Source organism: Fusarium verticillioides, chromosome 3, assembly GCF_000149555.1.
Source record: "Fusarium verticillioides 7600 chromosome 3, whole genome shotgun sequence".
Taxonomy (NCBI): domain Eukaryota; kingdom Fungi; phylum Ascomycota; class Sordariomycetes; order Hypocreales; family Nectriaceae; genus Fusarium; species Fusarium verticillioides.
In genome coordinates, this window is record NC_031677.1 from 4300901 (window position 1) to 4320274 (window position 19374).

Here is a 19374-nt window from a genome sequence, read left to right on the forward strand (position 1 = left end):
TATCGGTTATATAACATTATTCTTATAAGCGATCAGAAAGTCTGTATTGTTCAACGCTTTATTAAGAGATCCTCTTGGTAATGAGTTCAATTGTCTCAATGGCGAACTTGAGGTGGCCACTTTGACCACCGACGATAAGGCCAAGTCACACTGACTGCTATCCATTATTCCTGGATCTGTATGAATTTCCGTCAAGCTCTGCTAAAATTTCCATCTTCACGTCTTGATCTGCCCAAGAAATCTCCACCGCATCTTTCATTATCTGTACAATATCCTCTTCAGTCAAGCTACACAATTGTCTAGCGAGCAGCATATTATGCATGATCCATGTCCCCTCCATAAAGGGAGGATCATCGCTAGAAATGCAAACCTTGACACCTGCATCAATCAACGTCCGCATACGACGGCCAATTTCCTCGAGATTGAAGCGCCGCAGATAAGCCCAGGGACAGATTGTCATGCCGATGCCTTGGCTCACGATAAGCTCCACAAGCTCTGGTTTGTCTGCTGCGTTTAGGCCGTGGTCAATACGAGGTGTGAGAATTCCCTCAGATGGTGAGATGAGCTGGTGGATATTCTGATAAGTGTCTTCCTGACCGACGTCGCAATGCGCTGTGATTTTGAAACCGTCGTTCTTAGCCTGTTGGAAGACTTCTTTGAATAGAACAGGAGGGCGTTTGTGTTCATTTGAATCGAGGCCAATACCAACAATCATGTCTCGATATGGGAGTGCTGCTTCATAATGCTCCATTGCAGAGTCCGGAGATTGATCGCGGAGGAAGCACATAATCCAAGCAGCTTTGACCTAGCATCCAGCACTTTAGACTTGTACATCAAATTCAGTATATGAGTCTTACATTTAGCGTCCTGGCGGCCTCATCTTGGGCATCACGAAGTCCTCCCATCATATCTTCCCAAGAAACAGCACGGCTGGTATGTGCCTGCGGGTCAAAAAACACTTCACAATACCGCACATTCATCTCCGAAGCGCCATGAAAATACGCCATCGCGACGTCATAAAAGTCTTGTCGCGTTCGGAGGACATCATGGCTAGAGTAGTAGGCTTCGAAGAAGGTAGGTGGGATCAGAGACGGATCGAGATGTTCATATTGGCGACGCTGGGAAGATGAGATGATGGATGCGTAAGCTCTCTTCAGGTCATCGAGAGATTTGATGACGGGCTTGTTGTTTCCCATGCGCACTTGTAAGCCATTTCTTTGGGCTAGTTTCCATCGAAGTTCTGGTGTGACCATTCCATCGATGTGGATGTGCAGTTCGACCTTTGGGATCTGGCGTATGAAATCATCGTTCGTTGCTAGGAGCTCCTCCTTCAGCCTCTGCCGTTCTTGCGATGTAAGGAGTCTATCAGTAATGTACATCTTCGCTTGAACTTTCTTCTAGGCCCAACCTGTAGGTTTAAAGGTCAGAAAGACGCTTATCGAATTGCTATGTGCATGCGGAGAGGATGAGTCATCGCAGGCAGTGGGCGGAGAGCGGCGTCTGCCGCGGATAATCTTGAACCGCCGATCTAATCTTGGCCAAGCGATGGGGTTTAGCCATGCCTGTTGGACCTATATATATCCTATTTATGATATAGTCAAGCCTTTTATTTGGGTTATATTGATACGCTTCTCAGCTTCTTGAATGCAGGTTTGGCCGGTGAGATCTCTAGTCTTGCGCAGGGCACCAAGAGCGACTGAGTTAAGGTGGTCTTGGTAAATAATTCCTGAGTAAATCATCATCGCCCAAATTCCCTACATAAGCCTCTATCTGGCCTTGTTGCTAGCACTACGAATATACGGTTCCAGTGGAAACACCTGAGCATCTGGAGTCATACCCTCATACAGTTCTGCCCACCTCTCACGCAGCGGCTCCGGAGTCTTCCAAGCATTTTCAGGGTCTCTTAACCAGAGACGAAGAAGATGGCGCCTTGCATCGTTAGCCTATGTTCAAGATCTGGGGCGCCAGACTTACTGCTGCGTTGGCGAGTCAGTGAATGCATCTCTAGCGTGAAATACAGCGATATTGTTGATGAATTGCATATCGCCTTTTGCAAAGTTTGTCGAAACGCTAAGTTTATCTCCTAAGAAGTGAAGTGCATCGAGGGCTTCGGCTTGAGCTTCTGAGATAGGTGGAATGTCGTGGCTTCTTGGTAGTGCACCAAATCCAACGAAGTATCGACGAGCGTACTGCAAGGCAACTCTCTCAGGCAGTGTATCGGTTGCCTTTTGATGATAGAGAAGCGGTCGAGTCGTAAACTTCTTATTCGGGTTTGCGAAGCTGAAAGTGTCAGCCAACCGACCGTTGAACATCATCAGTCTTCTTACTTCTCAACATCCCAATTCTGTGACAGGGTATGAATCAAATCAGGCCTCGTCCTCACCAACTCATTATAAACCCTCCACGTACTCGCAATCCTACTCGCACCGCCCTCCAGCGCCGTCTCTAGACAGAACAGCGACACGATATCACCAGAGTCAGTATGAAAGACCTGTCTGTCAGTTGTATAAGCCGGACTTCCAATCGCGCTCTTGTTCTGACCGGCACTGAGATCCTTGACGTGTGTGAGGACAACGTCGGCGGGTTTGCCCTCGAATTTGCTGTCCTGACGACCGCGCTGTGATGCGATGTGGGATGCGATGCCGACGTAAATTATGGCGTTTTCTTCGCGGGTATAGCTATCTACGTTAACGCCGCGGATGACGAAGAACCCGTGGCCTTTGTGTAGCTCATCGGAAAGTTTCCTTAATTCTGAGTGTAGATTTGGTAGAGGGAATGTCTCTGCCGAGAGATGCCCTAGCGAAAGGCCAAGGCCTGGTCGTGTTAGATGTGAGATGTTTTCCCGATGAACCTGCGTACCTCTGAAATGCTGTAAAGCTTGATCAATCTCGTCGAGCTGTTCCTTAGACAATCTGTAAGTCCATTCATAACTTTGGCCAACTGAGTCGCCTTCCCAGACAAGATCTCCTGTCAATTGCTTTGGAAAGCCTTCCGGGACCGAAGTCGGGAGGTTCCCCTCTTTGAGTCGCTTGGCTGCTCTGGCTTGGTAGTTTTCGTAGTTTGGAGCGTAAGCAATATCTGGTTGACCGGGCGGAGGTGCCGCGGTGACAGTTGTTGTAAAAGACATGATCTCGATAGTCAATGGGAGACAATGTAGGGAAAAGGTTGTGAAGCGCTCGCTATAGCTGCCGGTAATCATCAAATGGTCTGGAGGTCATTATTAATACGAGGTGTAGTAAGTGGTGGTGGGATCTGCATGATGAGGTGATGCGTAACACTGATTGCACCATAACACATAATACTCTCCAAATGCCTACAAAAATGGAGCAAATCTCCGCATGTGGTAACCATGAAAAATAAGAGGCCTCAAGACAAAACAGTCAGAGAGTTAACTAAAGCATAAGTCTGCAGGAACTGCTTTCAATCACAGGAATGCATTCACTCTCGGAACTCCTCCAACTCAGCCTTCCCATGATACAATGTCCAAGCCCATAACGAATCAACCACCAAAATAGCTCCAAAACTGAACACAAGACTACCCCCAAACACAAACTTGTAATACCACCACGCGTTGCTGTCATTCAAGTCACTCACCTGACATGTGATCGCCCAAGGCAGCACATACAGAAAATTGCTCGCGAGACTCTGATACAAATACCACCTTGGCCGCGTCGCCAGAAGGATCGTGGCAAGTTGAGTTGACATTGCGTAAAAGATATAACACCAGTCGAGACTTTGCCACATATAAGCTGTGACCTCTGCGACTTCATCTGAGCCGCTGATGTATGATGCAAAGGGCTTTGCTCCGAAGAGCGTGAGGAAGATGGCTATGGGGACTTCGAAGATGAGGGCGATAACCAATGATCTGAAAGCTGGGCGCACGATACCTCGAAGGTCCTTTAATGATGCCTGAGGCTTTCGTGTGCTGATATCGACGCGTCTTCTCCAATCGCCCCAGTTGTGACCAATGAATTGCAGCGCTGTTGCCTCCAAGGCCTGGACTGGGACCATGATCAAACCCCAACGGATGGTGTTGAAGACGCCCCAAGCTGTAGCGTATACTGCCCCCAGAGCAACGATGGTGCTGACAAGCCAGAGATACAAGGCGTTTCTGACAGCTGACTCGGTGAAGAAGATCAATCCAGGTGGGAGAAGGACTTTGAGCGCGTCTAAGCTCGGACGCAGCCTCTCTTGAGGATCATGCGGTGTGTGTCTCTTGAACGACCGCGTATTCGACCAAAGAAAGTAAACAAGCCCCGCGAAAGCTGCAACGAGATTGCAGACTAGCTGAATAGTGCCTTGCATGTTGACGGTCGGGGTGAAGGAACCGACGTGGAATTTTGAAATAATTAGAAAGTCGAGGATGATGTTAACGGCAAACTTGACGGTGCTGATAGCCAGTGGAATATCAGGCTTATCCAAGGCTCTTGTTGCTGTCGCCACTGCAGTCTCGAGCGTGCTGCTGAAAACGGTGAAGGAAGCGATACGCACATAAGTCAAACTGACATCGCGAACTTCCTCGGGAACGAAGCTATTCGCGAAAGAGGACGCAGCGGCAACAAAGACAATACTCAGTATCAAACCAATGACAGACTGGAACGCGATAAGAGTGTGCGTCAATTGGAGACGCTTCCCCAGCGATCGCGAGGCCTTATCTCCAATGATGACCCACGCAGCTCTCGGTAATCCTTCATTAACAGCTTCAGACGCTGTGTTCATGTATGTATACGCATCGGTCAGCACCACCATTGATGCATCGATGTTTGCGACCCATAGTTTGGACAAAGTGCCGTATAAAGCGGGGAGGATGAATGATGCGAGGTTGAAGAGGAGGGAGCCGGTGTAGTGCGTGCGATGGAGGGATGATGATGAGAATGCGGAGGGGAGGCGACGGATGCGGCGCGTGATGCTGTTGAGGATCTTCATCGCTTCTGATGATCTCAGGTCATTTTGAAAAGATAAACAGGAGTGTGTGTTGGTCTGGAAGAGTAGTAAGATGAGTGAGAGGGGAAATGGTTGTGTAACTGAAAATGAGGGAGAAAATACGACGTTGTGAAGTGCGAGCGAGAACCCCTCTTCAGCTGGTCGGCCTCCCACATGAAAAAGCGCAAGCACTCCTAACTAGCACAAGAAAGCTATCTTCATTGAGAGAAGTGAAGATAACGAAGTCCTTGGCCGTTTTTGAGACATAAAGCCAATATGAATGGGCTTGGTCTCTTGCTGCGACGATAGCAAAATCTGAAAAGTATACGATCACTGATATCTGCCCCTCCTGGCCTCAAATCGCCAGTCATCACAGAGGGTGGTGCCCTGTATCTGAGAATTGCCTCCACACTCCCCAAAGGAGCCCCAAACGATCGACGCAACTAGAATCCTCAATCGCGAGAGCTCTCTGAGGCAGAGGCACAGATCGCTGTTCAGTTCATTCTAGATCTAGATCGACGAAATTCCTAGCTTGCCCTCCTTGCCAAGTCCATGCAGCCACATTTCCAAGTCGTCTCTCACCCCCTGTACGAGTTCCGTGTCTAGGATTCCATCTTGCCATACAAACGACACCATCATATCTCCGCCCTCAACGCTTGCAGCATTAACCGCAAGCGCAGAGCTAAAAACCGGCGCAAACTGGGCAAACAAGATATTTTCCAATTCCCAAGGGCCCTTGGACGCCGGGACGGCATTAGAGCCCAGGTTGCTCAACGTCCATAGCTCCCGCCTCGGCTTTCCGTATCTCGACTGCAAGATATCACGCCAATCGCCAACATAACGGAAAAGATACGAGAAATCGTTATGGGGCATTGTGTCTGTTCTTCTCTTCATGTCCCGTCGCAATTCAACCGCGAGCTTCCAGACGTTGGCATCCCCACCCTGTCTAACCCTAGCCAAGACGTCGGGCCCAATTTCCTGCGCGTGTGATGATGCGCACTTGGACATGTAAGTCTTGTTGAAGGGCACTTTTTCGGAAATCCACGGTCGTAGGCTGATAGCTGTGAGATTGACAAAGCCCTGTTGCTTGGTCAGGGGCGCGCGTCTCGCCAACGACGTAGCGCACAGCGCATTTAGAAGGTTTGTCATTGTAGTCTTTTCCTCACGACACCTTCTAACTACAGCTTGAGTGAGTACAGAACTCAGCGAAAGGTATCGGATGTTGACGGCTTGAATGTCAGGGTTGCACGGCTTGCCCGCCCACTTCTGAAATGCAAATGGTTTGAGGCATGACGGTGCATACATATTCCAGAGTTGGGATACCATCCAGGAGATGTCTGCAGTGAAGTCGATGAGCTCTTCCTGTGGGTGAGGGTAGTCGCGGAGATGGTCAGTCAAGTTCACGATGAGACCTTTGTCCACCATCAGCGTGACGGCGGGATCAGGATTGTTGAGAGCGTCAGCCAAGGATATGTGGAACTTTGCAGTGCTTTCCCCGTCGTAGATGGCGTGATGGACGGTCAAGCAAACTCGCAGTCGACAGACGTCCTTATCTCCCGAGTTTGGTTCACGGAAGACCCGAACGTGCCAGCCTGGGCGCTTCGAAAGATCAGGCCATGGCTGCAACAACAGCCTTTCTAGGTTCCTAGCCACGGAATCGACAGATGGTGCTGCTTCCGCCTCTTCAACCTGTTGAGAAAAGTCAACAGACGACAAGGCAACGAACTGTGGCTGTTTTGAGTCTTCGCCAATAATGCCAACGCGCATCGCCGGCTGCTTGAGCATGACTTGGGCTACGGCCGTGCGTATCCAGTGTAACGCAGAGCCATTTTTGAATCTCGCTCTCGGAATGGTCAAGGTGGCGATGTTTGCGATGCGGAAGTAGATGCCGAGCGCATGGCTGGCGGTGTATATGGATTCTCTGTTTGCAGTCAGCTCACAGTAGCCCAGTATCGAACATGTGCCTACGATACGCTGCAGTTTCTGATGATGTTGGCATCAGCCCTATTAGCCATGGCTGATCTTTGATGACGCGTTTATGCTTGTTGGAACGAGAAAGGTGCGGGATGATGACCCCAGATTAAGCTCAGGTAGCTAATAAGACTCCGTTCACAAGGAAAGAGAAATGGAAACAAGAAGGGTGAGAAGAGCTGAATGAAGTATCATTTTCTGGTGCTGATATGCTCTCTAGGCTCTATGATAAATTGTAAGTGGGTTCGTATTCGCATCTATGCTTGAGTTATGTCGATGCTGCCGGCCATCCCGAGCCCCTCCTAATCCCACACAGACTACGCCTAGCTTAGCCACTTAAAACATACCATTTCCTACCACAGTCGTGCTACGTATACAACAACCAAGTAGATAGATCTAAAACAGATGCCTCATACGAGTATGTTCAGTGGCCGAGGACGACTGTCTTGTGCAGGGATACTGATACGAAGCAGGTCAACCCTTCAATTGCAGCCATGAAAACAAGGCTCGGTATCTGACAAGAGTGCAATACAGATTCAAAACTGAATTAATCTCGTTCGAATATTGCTCAGCGCTAGTTTCTGCATTACTCGCAAGGACTCCCTCTCCTGATCTTAAAGTTTCGGCAAGGTTTACCGAGTGTTGTCGTTCGTCTATTGTCTGTTCTCTCGCGCATCACAGTGCTCCCCTGACAGCTCTCTAACCCCATGTGATGCCATGGCTTGGCATGTGAAGCTTCTTGATGAGGGGGAGCGCGCCGATTCCGTACTGTGAGCAGCAGCTTGATTCTTTGTGCAGCCCCTGCACAGGAGGACAACCCTGAAGTATACTCACAGCAATTTCAAAGTAGAAGTCGGGTTCAATGCCCCATATTGAAGGATACCGGGGGCGACGGGGAATGAATTCCAAAATCCAAAAATACCTAGTTCCCTCATCACATGCATCGGCAGTTATAAGACGCGATGCTTAGATGCTACCACACAACACTTGCTAAAATGATATGCATTGCCCTCCATTGCCTTCGCCGGCACTTAAGACTCCGAATCCTGCAGACTTTTGCCTGCCACGGATTGCCTGCCGGTGATGGTAACGCACTAACCAATCGGCTTGCACCCGCTAATCTAATACACGTCCCGTGCCGAAAGCAACAAGAAAGTTAGTTTTGCAATGTTTCAACGCAAACCTGGAATCAAAGCGGAAATGAGGCTCTTGCTTGCCATGCCCTTGCATCCAAGCCGCTAATAATCATCCTTGTTGAACGGACTAGAAGCTCCGGCCACCTATATCCGGGGCTCTTTCGCTGAGAACATCCAGGCCTGATTCGTGTTACTGTGTACTAGCAGGCCTATTAGATAGTATCATTCACCTACAAGTTCTGTCCCAGACAAATCCTCGAGTGAACACTGTGACAATCTAACCCGGGAATGCGAAAGGCGGAGTTATGTAAAACTAACACGAGACCTATGTAAGCGCTCGCTGGTAGCTTGGAAGCTTACAGGAAACCGGCGGCATGGCAAGACAGTGGTATGTCAAGTGCTGTGTCTGTAGTCAGAGGTCGGGGCTATTGACGAAGTACACTTGTTGCTACTCTCTTAAGTGGAAGAAACGTTACAGACAGAGGAGTGTGAAAGTAGGGGTGAAATAGCGAGGCTTGAAGAATGATGACTTTAATCATGATCTATTTAACCCACTTTGAAGGGTAGTCAACCAAAGCTAATGAAGCAAAGGTTGGTCGGACCAAACTCAACGCCGGCACGCACGCAGTCTAGGTCCATAGAATGAATTACCTTAGAAGTTGTGCCGAGTTCTTGGTGACATGATATGCATGTGTGATGGTGTAGGCATAGAGTGTACATCGTGAGCCTCTTTTACGGTCAGATTTGAACAAAAGTTCCATTGCTGATGTCAAACTCTTTCGTTGCCCTTGATATTCAGTCTGTCACTCAAAAATCTGCCTCGCTGACACCACTCTCGGCATTTGGTATTGCCTGAACGGCCTGAATTACTGTAGACTTATGCGTGATGACGGGAATTCATCCGTAAGCCTCGGAACCTAGAGACTCGGGCTTATGCAACTTTACACGTCAACGGCTCAGAACTCGTGGTAGAAAGATATGTCCAGTGTGTATAGGTATAAATTTACGTCTACTTCGGAGTGAATAATCATAGTCTCCTTTCTATCCGTATCACCCTCATACAGACAACAATACTTTCTCATTCATACTACTAGCTTATCGTCATAACACCACCATAATGGAGTCCACCAACCGATTCATGATTGGCGTTTTTGGCCCTACAGGTACTGGCAAGACTAAATTAGGAGTCTCTATAGCCAAGTCCATCTATGGCCAAGTCGTCTCAGTCGATAGTCTGCAGTGTTACTCCCCCGGGAGTATTGTCACTGCTAAGCCTACTACTGAGGAAACGGATGGAGTCGACCACCATATGATCGGATATTTGGAGGCCAACGAAGAGCCAACCAGTTTTGTGGCAGAAGCGATCGAAAGATTGGAGGAACTCCGTGACCATGAGGCCATACCTGTGGTCGTTGGAGGCTCAACATCGCTCACTTTGCCTCTCCTGCGCGATGCTTTGAACCGGGGATGGCGTATGGCTGCTATCACTCTGCTGCCTCACCAGTCCACGTATCTAAGCAACATCAAATCCAGACTGGATGACATGGTGGAGGCAGGCCTTTTGGAAGAACTTTCAGGCCTAAAAGTCCTCGAAGACAAGCATCTGAACGGAAAGCCCGACTTTCACAAGGGTATTTGGAAGGCCATTGGTTATCAGGAGTTGTACCCATATCTGGCGGCTCGGAAAATGGACGTTCATTGTGATCAGCTTCTCAAGTCTGGGCTAGCCTCGATGAAAGCAAATACCTTTCAATATGGGATTACGCAACTCGAATGGATTCGCCAGGTACTTTGTCCGTTTTTACACGCTGAGAAAATTGCCAACATGAGCCTTACGGTTGTTGACAAGACATCTTGGATCTTGGACGTTGGGAAACCTGCAATTCGAATGGCGAGCGATTTCTGCCATGCTTCAACTTCGATCAGTTTCCATTCTATCAACGGATCTAACCCTCGGGTTTTATGTATCTTGTAAGAAAGTCTTATCTCCCATTGCTGGGCGCAGAAGAAGCTGACTTTATTTAGTGGTGGCTCGTCATCTGGTAACGACCCGGCCCATATCGAAGCTGCCAAGTCACTTGGCAGAATCTGTCACGAAAACAACATCAAGATTGTGTACGGAGGCGGCACAACTGGAGTGATGGGCGCAATCGCAAGCACTCTCGTTGACCTTTCTGGGCCTGATGCTGTGCATGGTATCATCCCAGAGGCACTACTCAAATACGAAGCCAAAGAGTCGGGCAGACATCCCAAGGATCCTGCTTACGCCAGATACGGTAAGCAAACCGTTGTTAAGGATATGCATACTCGGAAGCGCTTGATGATCCAAGAGGTAATCACTGGGGGCGAGGGAAGTGGTTTCGTTGGACTGAGTGGTGGCTATGGCACTCTCGAAGAGCTCTTTGAGGTAGTCACCTGGCATCAGCTAGGTATCCATGACCGTGGTGTCTGTCTACTAAATACGGGCGGATTCTTTGACGGGCTCGTCAATTGGCTAGGCAACGTGGTTCAGGAGGGGTTCATTGGCCTAGAAGATGCTTCAGTTCTTAGCATTGCTAGTACAGCCGAGGGGGTCGTCAGGTGCCTGGTTCAGACACCCGAGTTTTCTCGAAAGGGTGAACTAGAATGGGTTTAGATTACTACAGCTGTAACATCATATGATTTGGCGAGGTCATAGCGGGATTTCCAATTATTAGGGTGCCACTCGGGGGGGAGACAACGTTACTACAGTCACGATCGGTGTCCCTCGAACAACCTTGTCACGGACGGATGCGTGGTCGTAAACCTACAAGCCTGTACGACAACGGCCCAGAATTTATACTGTCGTGATATATAGCTCATAAGAGATGCTGCCGCGGGCAGAAAAATTATTTTTTTGCCTTCGTTCACTCAACAATCCCATTGACTTAGATTCCGATGGCTGCCCTACACGCTCACCCCTATCCGGCTTATTATTGCCTGTCTTTCGTCCTCGGTGTTTTGGCTCATCTGTTCGTTTTCCGCCGAGGCGAATGGAACCTCTACGTTTTTAACATCTTGCAAGCTTTTGCTGTCCTCGAAAGCATTTTGGTCTACATTGTTGCTCGAGCAGTCGAAGGTGGAGATTCCCCTGTATGGAAAGTCACTGCCATATCGTCTTGTTTCACACTATCAGCCTTGATGGGATCGTCAATTAGCATGCTCATCTACCGCGGCTGGTGCCACCGATTGAGTCGATTTCCAGGCCCCTTTTATGCCAAGCTGTCCAACTTTTACATTACATTTCACGCCTTCAAAAGATTTCGTCTTTTTGAGGAGGTGCAGCAGTTGCATAGAAAATATGGGGATATTGTTCGCATTGGTGAGTAGTTGTTCTATGCCGATACTCCTTTCGCCGGCTCAAAAACTAACAAAAGCGGTGGTACTCATATGTTACAGGACCTAGCGAACTATCTATCATAGGTCCACGTGCTTTGCAAGCTCTCCATTCGAACAGCTCCCCTTGTACTAAAGGCCCTTGGTACAGCATCGAGCACCCTATCAAAGCTTTACAGATGACCAGAGATAAGGAGGAGCATGCCTATCGACGTAAGGCATGGGACATGGCTTTCAGCTCCAAGGGTCAGTGCGGTATCAATATTAGGCGAGGAGGGCTGACATGTTGAGAAGCACTTCGAGAGTATGAAGCACGAGTGGCTGGGTACACTACCCAACTAGTTGAGCAGATAGAGGCATCCCAGGGTACACCGATTGACGCATCTTCATGGTTTAACTTTTATAGCTTTGATGTTATGGGTGACTTGGCCTTTGGAAGAAGTTTCGATATGCTCAAGAACGGAACATCACACCCATTTATGGAACTGGTCCATTCCAACATGCTAATGGCTGGTTCGCTGACTCACCTGCCCTGGATCTTTCCACTTCTGAAACGCATTCCGGTATTAAATCGGAAGAACCTTGAGTTTCAAGGGTGGCTCAAGCAGCAAGTCGACTGGAGACACAAGGTATGTAAAAGATGGGTTCTGGTGGGCACCTTGCGTGATGTACTAACGACTTGTATTATAGAACAAGCCGGATTTACCAGATGTATTTTCATGGATACTCTCTGACTACGACGCTCTCAACAAGCCGACTGCTCAAGATACGATCAACTTACGCGGAGATGCTCAGCTTATCGCTGTAGCGGGCAGGTATGATGCCCTGTAGCAAGTGGAAAATGTCTAAGCTAATCGTTTCCCAGTGATGCTACGGCGGCATCACTTGCCTGTCTTTTCTTCGAGCTGGCGGCTAACCCGGAAGCTTGCCTTCATCTCCAGAGAGAACTCGATCAATATTACGCAGATCACGGCAAACCAGACCATTCAACTCTGTCAAAGCTCAGATATCTGCAAGCTTGTATCAACGAATCTATGCGCCTCTACCCGGCTATCCCGTCAGGCTTGCAGCGAATGACTCCGCCTGAGGGTTTGGATGTTGGCAGCACGCATCTTCCAGGGGATACTGTAGTAACAATTCCAACCTACACGTTTAATCGAGGCATGGGGTCCGATAATAATACTTTGCAGTCTCGAAAGGACTAACGGATTGTTTCCACTTAGATGAGAGACTCTTCACGCATGCGGACAAGTTTATCCCGGAACGTTGGACAACAAAGAAGGAACTCACGAAAGACCCTTCACTTTTTGTTCCATTCTCAATTGGTAATGGGATCCTCAAGTCCAGAATGTATTTGCCTAGCTAATACCTATGCTGCGCTGTAGGACAATACTCTTGTGTTGGAAAGCAGTTGGGACTGATGGAAATTCGATTTGTAGCCAGTCAGATATTGCTGAAGTTCAATGTTGAACTGACACACCAAGATGTTGCTAGAGACTTCGTTGCTGGTCTACGGGACGGCTTTACCTTGGCTATGTCGAGCCTCCACTTAGTCTTCACCCGAAGGACTACCTAGATGTCCTCGTCAGCCGACCGGCCAGCGGTAGCGTCGCCGGTAAATGGATGGGTACTATCCATTTGGGGGTCCGCCGAGACGCTTTTTACTTGTGGTAGTGCAAACCATTCTGGCCTGTCACGTTTGATACTCAGGGGAGTGAGACTAGCTTAAGAATTGGTTATTTTCGTCAGTACAAGACTGGGTTTAATGTCACTCTCTCACCTAAACGGGATCCCGTCTCGCCAAGGAGGCGTACCTCCACTCTGATCGGCACATGTTGCGACGAATCACTTACTACAGAAAGTCTGATGTTCCGTGGCTACATATGGGGTAGACATTTGTCTAACAATGCGCATCGTCATAATACGTTACTGTCACGGAATTGGGACGGAACGGGCCGTATATCAGGCCAACCAGCCCACGTAGAGTTGGGAAATGCCGGCCGGCATATACAATAGGCGATCATTGACTGACAAGGAAGCTGACATGGTTGGCCTCAAAGTAAGTTCAAACCTACAGCAAGGTCTCTTGGATACGAGAAGAGATAAGAGTAAGCGGGCAGGCAGATGCTTCCTCGGCTCGGCAGTTGGAAGATTGCAAATCTAGACGCTATGGAAGTATCTGTTGTATTACACCGCAGAAACACCCCAGGAGTGGAAACTTATAAAGGAGTAAGACGTACTTGGAAAAAGAGATATTCACCACCTCTCAAAGCGTGTTTGAATAAGAAGACTCATTATTTTTCGTTTCCCAGACTCAAACTCGCGTCATGCATTTCGCTATACCTCCCGAGTATCAATCAGAACTTGTGGCAACTGAACCAGTTGAACTCAGATCCGATGAAGAGATTCTTTCCTCACTAGAGCAGTACAGGCCTGTGACTTCTGAGAAGAACATCTGGGCTTTTTGGGATTCAGGTTTACGGACTATGCCCTCCTGGTGCCAGCGAAATGTCATCGGTTGGGCGCGCATTTGCGGGCCTGATTAGACCATTCGAGTGCTCGATAAGATACCTGGCTCTCCCAATCATGTCCTCAAGTTCATTGACAGGGAGATGCTGCCTGAGGCGTTCTTGAGCGGAACTATGGATGGCCAGCATGCCGGGCAACATGCTGCTGATTGCATCCGGGGTCCGCTTCTGTTCCGGTACGGGGGCGTTAGTATGGACGTTGGGTGTCTTCTGATTAGACACATCGATCGCATTTGTTGGGATTTGCTTGCAGATCCAGATTCACCGTACGAGATAGCTGTGCCGGTTCTGTATGGCCAGACCATCGCGAATCACTTCGTTGCCGCTCGGAAGAACAACGTCTTCATAGAGAAATGGTAAGTATTATGAGAACGCGATAACAAGGGGACTAATGATCCAGGGCCTAGGCACCAGATCTTCATGCACTTGTGGAATGGTTGAACCCACCAGCGGGGTATCAGCGACAATCCCTTGCTGGGATTCATCAAAGATATACGCTACGATGACGCCACGGACTTTCACTGGGACTGGAAAGTACCGGTAACTCAGTTTCTAGAGTACATTGCCCAGGTTCTATGCTGGCAACGTTTGTGCTTGATTCGTGACACGGACGATGAGTTCAAAAGTTCTGAATACTGGCAGCATAAAATTCTCTGCATCAACGCGCTCAACGACGTCTGGGGCGGCGAGAAAACCTTGGGCTTCGATGGCATTGGCCCTCGGATGTACAATCTCTTGACTATTCGTCTTGATGCTGATCCGGATGCGACAGACTACAAGGATGCGTACAAGCTTGTATGGCGATTATTGAGCAAATCAAGCTTTCAGAAGGTGACACGGGCGAAGAACCTGACGCACACGCCACATCTCGGAACTTTGTGGGATCAGAACGAGGGGCAAGATTGTGTGGCTGGATCATTTGGGGAGCTTCTACGGTACGGAGCGGTACACTTCCGCCAGAAGCGTGAGAAGATCGAGCGTAAGGAGGCTTGTGAGCCTAGAACTCTCATGGAGAAAGGGCTCTTGGAGGCCTAGACAGTTCAACCTTGCGTTCAGAATTGTATGCTGTCGCGTTTAGTCGTTTTTGCCAATACCTGTCACTCGAGCAATATGCAAACTCGTGCAAATGTGATAAGTAGATCCTCTAGCCTACCCGTTGCGGCCCGTCCGGCTGTAGTACCCCGGAAGGCGGAACACTGGCCAGCATGCTTGAATTGGTGTCAATTGATTTGGGTTATCTTCTGTGTATGTTACATCTAGGCTTTTCGCCACGTAATGCATCACCAAGTTATCTATGCCGGTAGTTCTGGCAGACCAATCAAGGAAATGGAGGGGTTAGGGACCTTGGTTGAATCGTAAGACTTGACGGCTTCTCGAAAACTGACTGACCAAAACAGCCCAATATGGATGAATGCAGATATGCCGGGCTGATAGCGATGTCCTGTAGCAGCTATCTTAATTTTCGGCATCTACGACAGGCCTACATTTTGACTAGGTTCGCGCCCATTCTCTCTCGTTATCTTCCCTTCAATTTCCAACCATGGACCACGTTTTGTGCCTGTTAGCTAAGCTCAGTTCCTACGATCACGTTGTAGATAGTTGAAAGCGGCGCTGCAACTCTCTGAGTCCTTCTACATAAGAGGAAAGCTTGTAAATAGTTAAGAGTAAAATAATAATAAGATAATTCATTAATAAAAATCCTTAGAAGTAATAATGCATGTAAGCCATGGTATGTTATTTGGCATATTGAAGCAGTGTCATAAAGTAACTGGTTATGCTTGTATCTCATATCGAATCATTATATTCCAGGATATGTCTTTGTGAGTCAGATAAGGTTATGAGCCGGTGTCTAAATCGAAGCATAGTTCTATCAAAACCCTTGTGGTAAAGTGCACGTTTCAACTACGACTTCATGGCGGCCCGACCATACTGTTGCATTGCCAACTTTAGTCGTCTTGGAGGATGAACCTAGGTTATCCAGGCGGAAGCCCTTCGCCAACCTGCTCATAGACAGGTTGATGACTTATATCCTGCACCAGATCATCCCGATCTTTATCGCCTCAACTAGGGGCTCTTCACTCGGTAGAGCCACAGGTAGCGGATCTTGCAAAGGCGGCACTAAGGGATGGGAGGATGGCTCGGGGTTGTTGATGAAGAATTACTCGATAGAAGTAGCAGTGTCGGTGCGGGTCTCTATAGAATTGAAGCTTGTGACGGGCACAAGCTCTTGAACATAATCGATCGTAACGTTCATTGTATAATGATGGGCTTTAAATCCGGGACGTTCATGGTTTCTCGGCAGTGACCTGTAGTTTCATGCGTTAGCTTAGTCGTTAACACTAGATTTATCTTAAATAACATGTGTTTGGGTATTGGCGGTTACGAACTTTACTGATTTGTGGATGATTGTTTGAGTGAGAGTATCTGGGTTGTTTGTCAGCCCGCAAGATTCGATGATGTCTTCCTGAGAACCCAAGGTTTTAGAAGCACGGTGAGGAGGCCTGGTCGGAGAGATCTGAATTGGGGTAGTGCGTTATGAGTGTAATAGAGGTCAAGATCAAATATTCATTAACAACGAAAAGGAAATAAGAGGCGAGTCGAGGAAGACAAGGGAGAGATAATGCTACATTTCATCCGAGCCTCCCGTAACAAAATGAAGTGATTCCAACCCCACTTCTAAACAAACCTGATAGCGTCTGATATAGGTTTCATCATCGTTCTGATGATCCAACGCAGCTGAGAGGAACATCGAGCCCATGCAAACGAGACGAGACTTGCGAGGTGATTCAGAGAGCAGGCCTCAATGAAAGTCAAATCCCAGAGTGACTCAAGCCGTGAGCAGTTGGACGAAGACAAGGGCCTAATTCTGGAGGAGAGATGGCTGATGGGTTGCAACCCAGAGCATCGTAGAAATGTGATGAAAATAGTGGCTTGCCTAGACTTTGAATAGCTGATGATGTACACAAACGGGGTAATTCTGAGACCCCGAGCTTTGTAAAGGACCTGAAATGGTACGATTTATCCTCTTGCATTTCACTTGAATTTAGGCGGCTCCTAAAACGGTTGGGATATACCGGCTGTGGCTGGCGGAAACGAGACATGATGACACGATCATGGCTGGCTAGTGAGAGGGGTTTGGCCGAGACTTTCAACATTCAAGCCTACTTATGCACTATGGATCTATGTGACTCTAGAACAATAGTTACTACAGTCAAAGGCGTCTTCAACAAGTCAAGATTCTGATTTAACTTTTGAAACTTGAGCTGAAGATTCTTGTGGAATGAGGGAGACAGACCGTTCTCAGTTCTATAGGAGCTCGTTACGTAGCTTCACACTACGAGGATGGGCTTGGCTATCTTCATGAGCACCTGATCCCTTCAACTGTCCTCTATCCGTTTAATGGCTTAGAAGCTCAAGTAGGAATCGGCCATCGAGGCAGCTCGGCTGGTGTCTGGCAAAAATGGACCACTTCAGTCAGCCTCAAACTCCTGCTAGTGCTAAGCAACGCACAAGTCACTGAATAGCACTAAGACTTACTCTAGACTCACTCTATGGGGCTTAATGCTCATTGTGATGCCAGATATGTCTTATCCTCCACAGCTGCAAGTGACTAGTGAAAGGGGTAGAGACTTGCTGGAGACGTCTGCGGGCAACGACGAGGCCGCACAAATACAACGGGAGCATGCGCTTATCATGCAAAGAGTTGAAAACTGTTTGCAAAATTAAAGAATTGGACTAGGGGATTTATGGCTCGAACCAGGTATCTGGAAATTAACCATTGCTGTACGACTATGGCTAAACGGATGATGCGAAGTTTGTCTATTAAGCAAAAGAGGTTGTCAAGGTCGGACTGGCACAATTAAAATTCTATGGCGCGAGGCTCATAAACGAGCCGTTCACTCGTTCACCCCTTTCGTGTCAACGGCATGCGCCATGCCGCGCGGAACATATTAAGTTCTCTCTGCCGATTTAAGCTCTCAGCCACAAGTCTCCACTGCGCGGAACATACGATTTTAGTCCCGAGATCGCTTCTTCTCGCCACTAAAGTCAACCCGATCCCAAACAATGATCAAAAGAAAAGACTGGCACTAAAAATATTGAACGTCAGCGATGAGCTTACGCGTCGGCCGTATAGTAAGTTTTCAGAGGCTGGCTGACAACCCAAGAACGGCCAAGCGGAGACATCGGATGGCTACCCCAGTTTTCACTGCCTTAGTTGCTGTGATTGATCCGGCATCGAGGCCAAATGTTGTTAATGGAGAATAGGCTCTGGGCTTTTCAGACGTAAACAAACTGGGGCCAGCTAGAGACTTTTGGGACTATCAGTCAGCCACTCTCCTCCCAATGCAGTGCATAACATGGTGGCTCCACAGTATTGCTTGTTCATAGGCCCTCTGGATATAGCCTATTGTAAAATTATGGGGTGAAGATGAAGCCAAACGACCTGCAGATGAATTAACAGTTCCGCACTGGTTGCCTGAACGTTGTTCCGAATCGGAAGCCATGGCTTTAGTCAAAATAATGTGATAGCTAGCTGAATGTCTTAGTTTCCGTTGTTAGTGGTTGGAGACCTTTGCCCAGGCCTATGTACCTAGAATGATTGCGGTACTTAGACACACAAATGTCTAACGTTATTCCCATTGGGTACGTGAAGCGAAATGCCTGAGCGATGTAAGAGTGCTGCAGCCACAGAAAACTATCACCAGCTTCAAGCGGCCGAGCAACATTCCTTATGAAGCGACAAGGCAATTCCACTGCCTGCAATTGTGACGACAGCGATAGATTCTGCCAATCGCCGTGGTCTAAGGCAATGTAGGTGTGATACACGCGATTTGGTTGCCGATCGAAGGTATCAGCTATAAGTCTTGAGGTAATTCGTTCGTGGTTGGCTTAGCCTTGGTTCAGCTTGGCACCAACAATCGATCATAATCAGGAGGTCTAATATGTACCAGCTTATTGACGCGGAAGCAGCCCCGAGCAACCAGTCGCGTCAATGGATTTATTATTAGCTACCTGCGCTAACCTGCGATCTTTGACCAACAAGCTATTTAGTGTCTTAGGCGTAGGGGTCGCTGAATGAGGCACGCTGAGACGCCTTGTCTCAACTGTGATAATCTTCATGCGCGTGTAAGGCTTATATGTCGACTCCAACTACAGCTCTCCAGACTGCTATATGCAGATCAATTTTGCTGGTTTCAATACAAATTGAACGGAGGCACCCTGAGATGCGATGACTACAAAATCCACATTTCCAGTAATGAGGCAGCGACCCGGGCATGGTGGCAAACCACATGTGCTGACAGGCGCCGTCAACAGGTTATGATTAAGCCGATTACTTTACAGATAACATCTTTCTACCCTGCTCACGTTTGTGATATCTATTCTTTTCGGTATTAGCGTTTTTAGAACTGAAGTTGGAATCTGAATTAGGCTGAGACAACGTCCCAGCCCGCCCGGCTTCT

General features: G+C 48.2%; 7 protein-coding genes across 7 annotated transcripts; 3 read left to right on the forward strand and 4 right to left on the reverse strand.

Annotated features, from left to right (window-relative positions):
• Positions 1–26: 26 nt before the first annotated feature.
• Positions 27–1425, reverse strand: FVEG_05668 (adenosine deaminase). Its single transcript, XM_018893914.1, has 2 exons — positions 858–1425; positions 27–805 (listed from the first exon to the last, which is right to left on the reverse strand). Exons 1-2 carry the CDS (start codon positions 1377–1379, stop codon positions 158–160), a joined length of 1170 nt encoding a protein of 389 aa, XP_018750853.1. The 5' UTR covers positions 1380–1425; the 3' UTR covers positions 27–157.
• A 97-nt stretch (positions 1426–1522) lies between these two features.
• On the reverse strand, positions 1523–3179 carry FVEG_15695 (hypothetical protein). Its single transcript, XM_018904888.1, has 4 exons — positions 2860–3179; positions 2328–2814; positions 1975–2280; positions 1523–1929 (listed from the first exon to the last, which is right to left on the reverse strand). Exons 1-4 carry the CDS (start codon positions 3125–3127, stop codon positions 1767–1769), a joined length of 1224 nt encoding a protein of 407 aa, XP_018750854.1. The 5' UTR covers positions 3128–3179; the 3' UTR covers positions 1523–1766.
• Positions 3180–3362: 183 nt separating this feature from the next.
• Positions 3363–4926, reverse strand: FVEG_05669 (hypothetical protein; the record flags this gene model as incomplete). The annotated part of the gene is made up of 1 exon (XM_018893915.1): positions 3363–4926. The coding sequence occupies one exon, from the start codon at positions 4924–4926 to the stop codon at positions 3439–3441; it is 1488 nt and encodes a 495-aa protein (XP_018750855.1). The 3' UTR covers positions 3363–3438.
• Positions 4927–5170: 244 nt separating this feature from the next.
• Positions 5171–7057, reverse strand: FVEG_15696 (hypothetical protein). The gene is made up of 2 exons (XM_018904889.1): positions 6892–7057; positions 5171–6844 (listed from the first exon to the last, which is right to left on the reverse strand). The coding sequence occupies exons 1-2, from the start codon at positions 6936–6938 to the stop codon at positions 5434–5436; spliced, it is 1458 nt and encodes a 485-aa protein (XP_018750856.1). The 5' UTR covers positions 6939–7057; the 3' UTR covers positions 5171–5433.
• A 2090-nt stretch (positions 7058–9147) lies between these two features.
• FVEG_15697 (hypothetical protein) lies at positions 9148–10665 on the forward strand (the record flags this gene model as incomplete). The annotated part of the gene is made up of 2 exons (XM_018904890.1): positions 9148–10001; positions 10056–10665. The coding sequence occupies 2 exons, from the start codon at positions 9148–9150 to the stop codon at positions 10663–10665; spliced, it is 1464 nt and encodes a 487-aa protein (XP_018750857.1).
• Positions 10666–10946: 281 nt separating this feature from the next.
• On the forward strand, positions 10947–12589 carry FVEG_15698 (hypothetical protein; the record flags this gene model as incomplete). Its single annotated transcript, XM_018904891.1, has 5 exons — positions 10947–11370; positions 11448–11630; positions 11679–12013; positions 12075–12199; positions 12250–12589. 5 exons carry the CDS (start codon positions 10947–10949, stop codon positions 12587–12589), a joined length of 1407 nt encoding a protein of 468 aa, XP_018750858.1.
• A 1122-nt stretch (positions 12590–13711) lies between these two features.
• FVEG_05673 (hypothetical protein) lies at positions 13712–14947 on the forward strand (the record flags this gene model as incomplete). Its single annotated transcript, XM_018893916.1, has 3 exons — positions 13712–13894; positions 13952–14268; positions 14374–14947. 3 exons carry the CDS (start codon positions 13712–13714, stop codon positions 14945–14947), a joined length of 1074 nt encoding a protein of 357 aa, XP_018750859.1.
• Positions 14948–19374: the final 4427 nt, after the last annotated feature.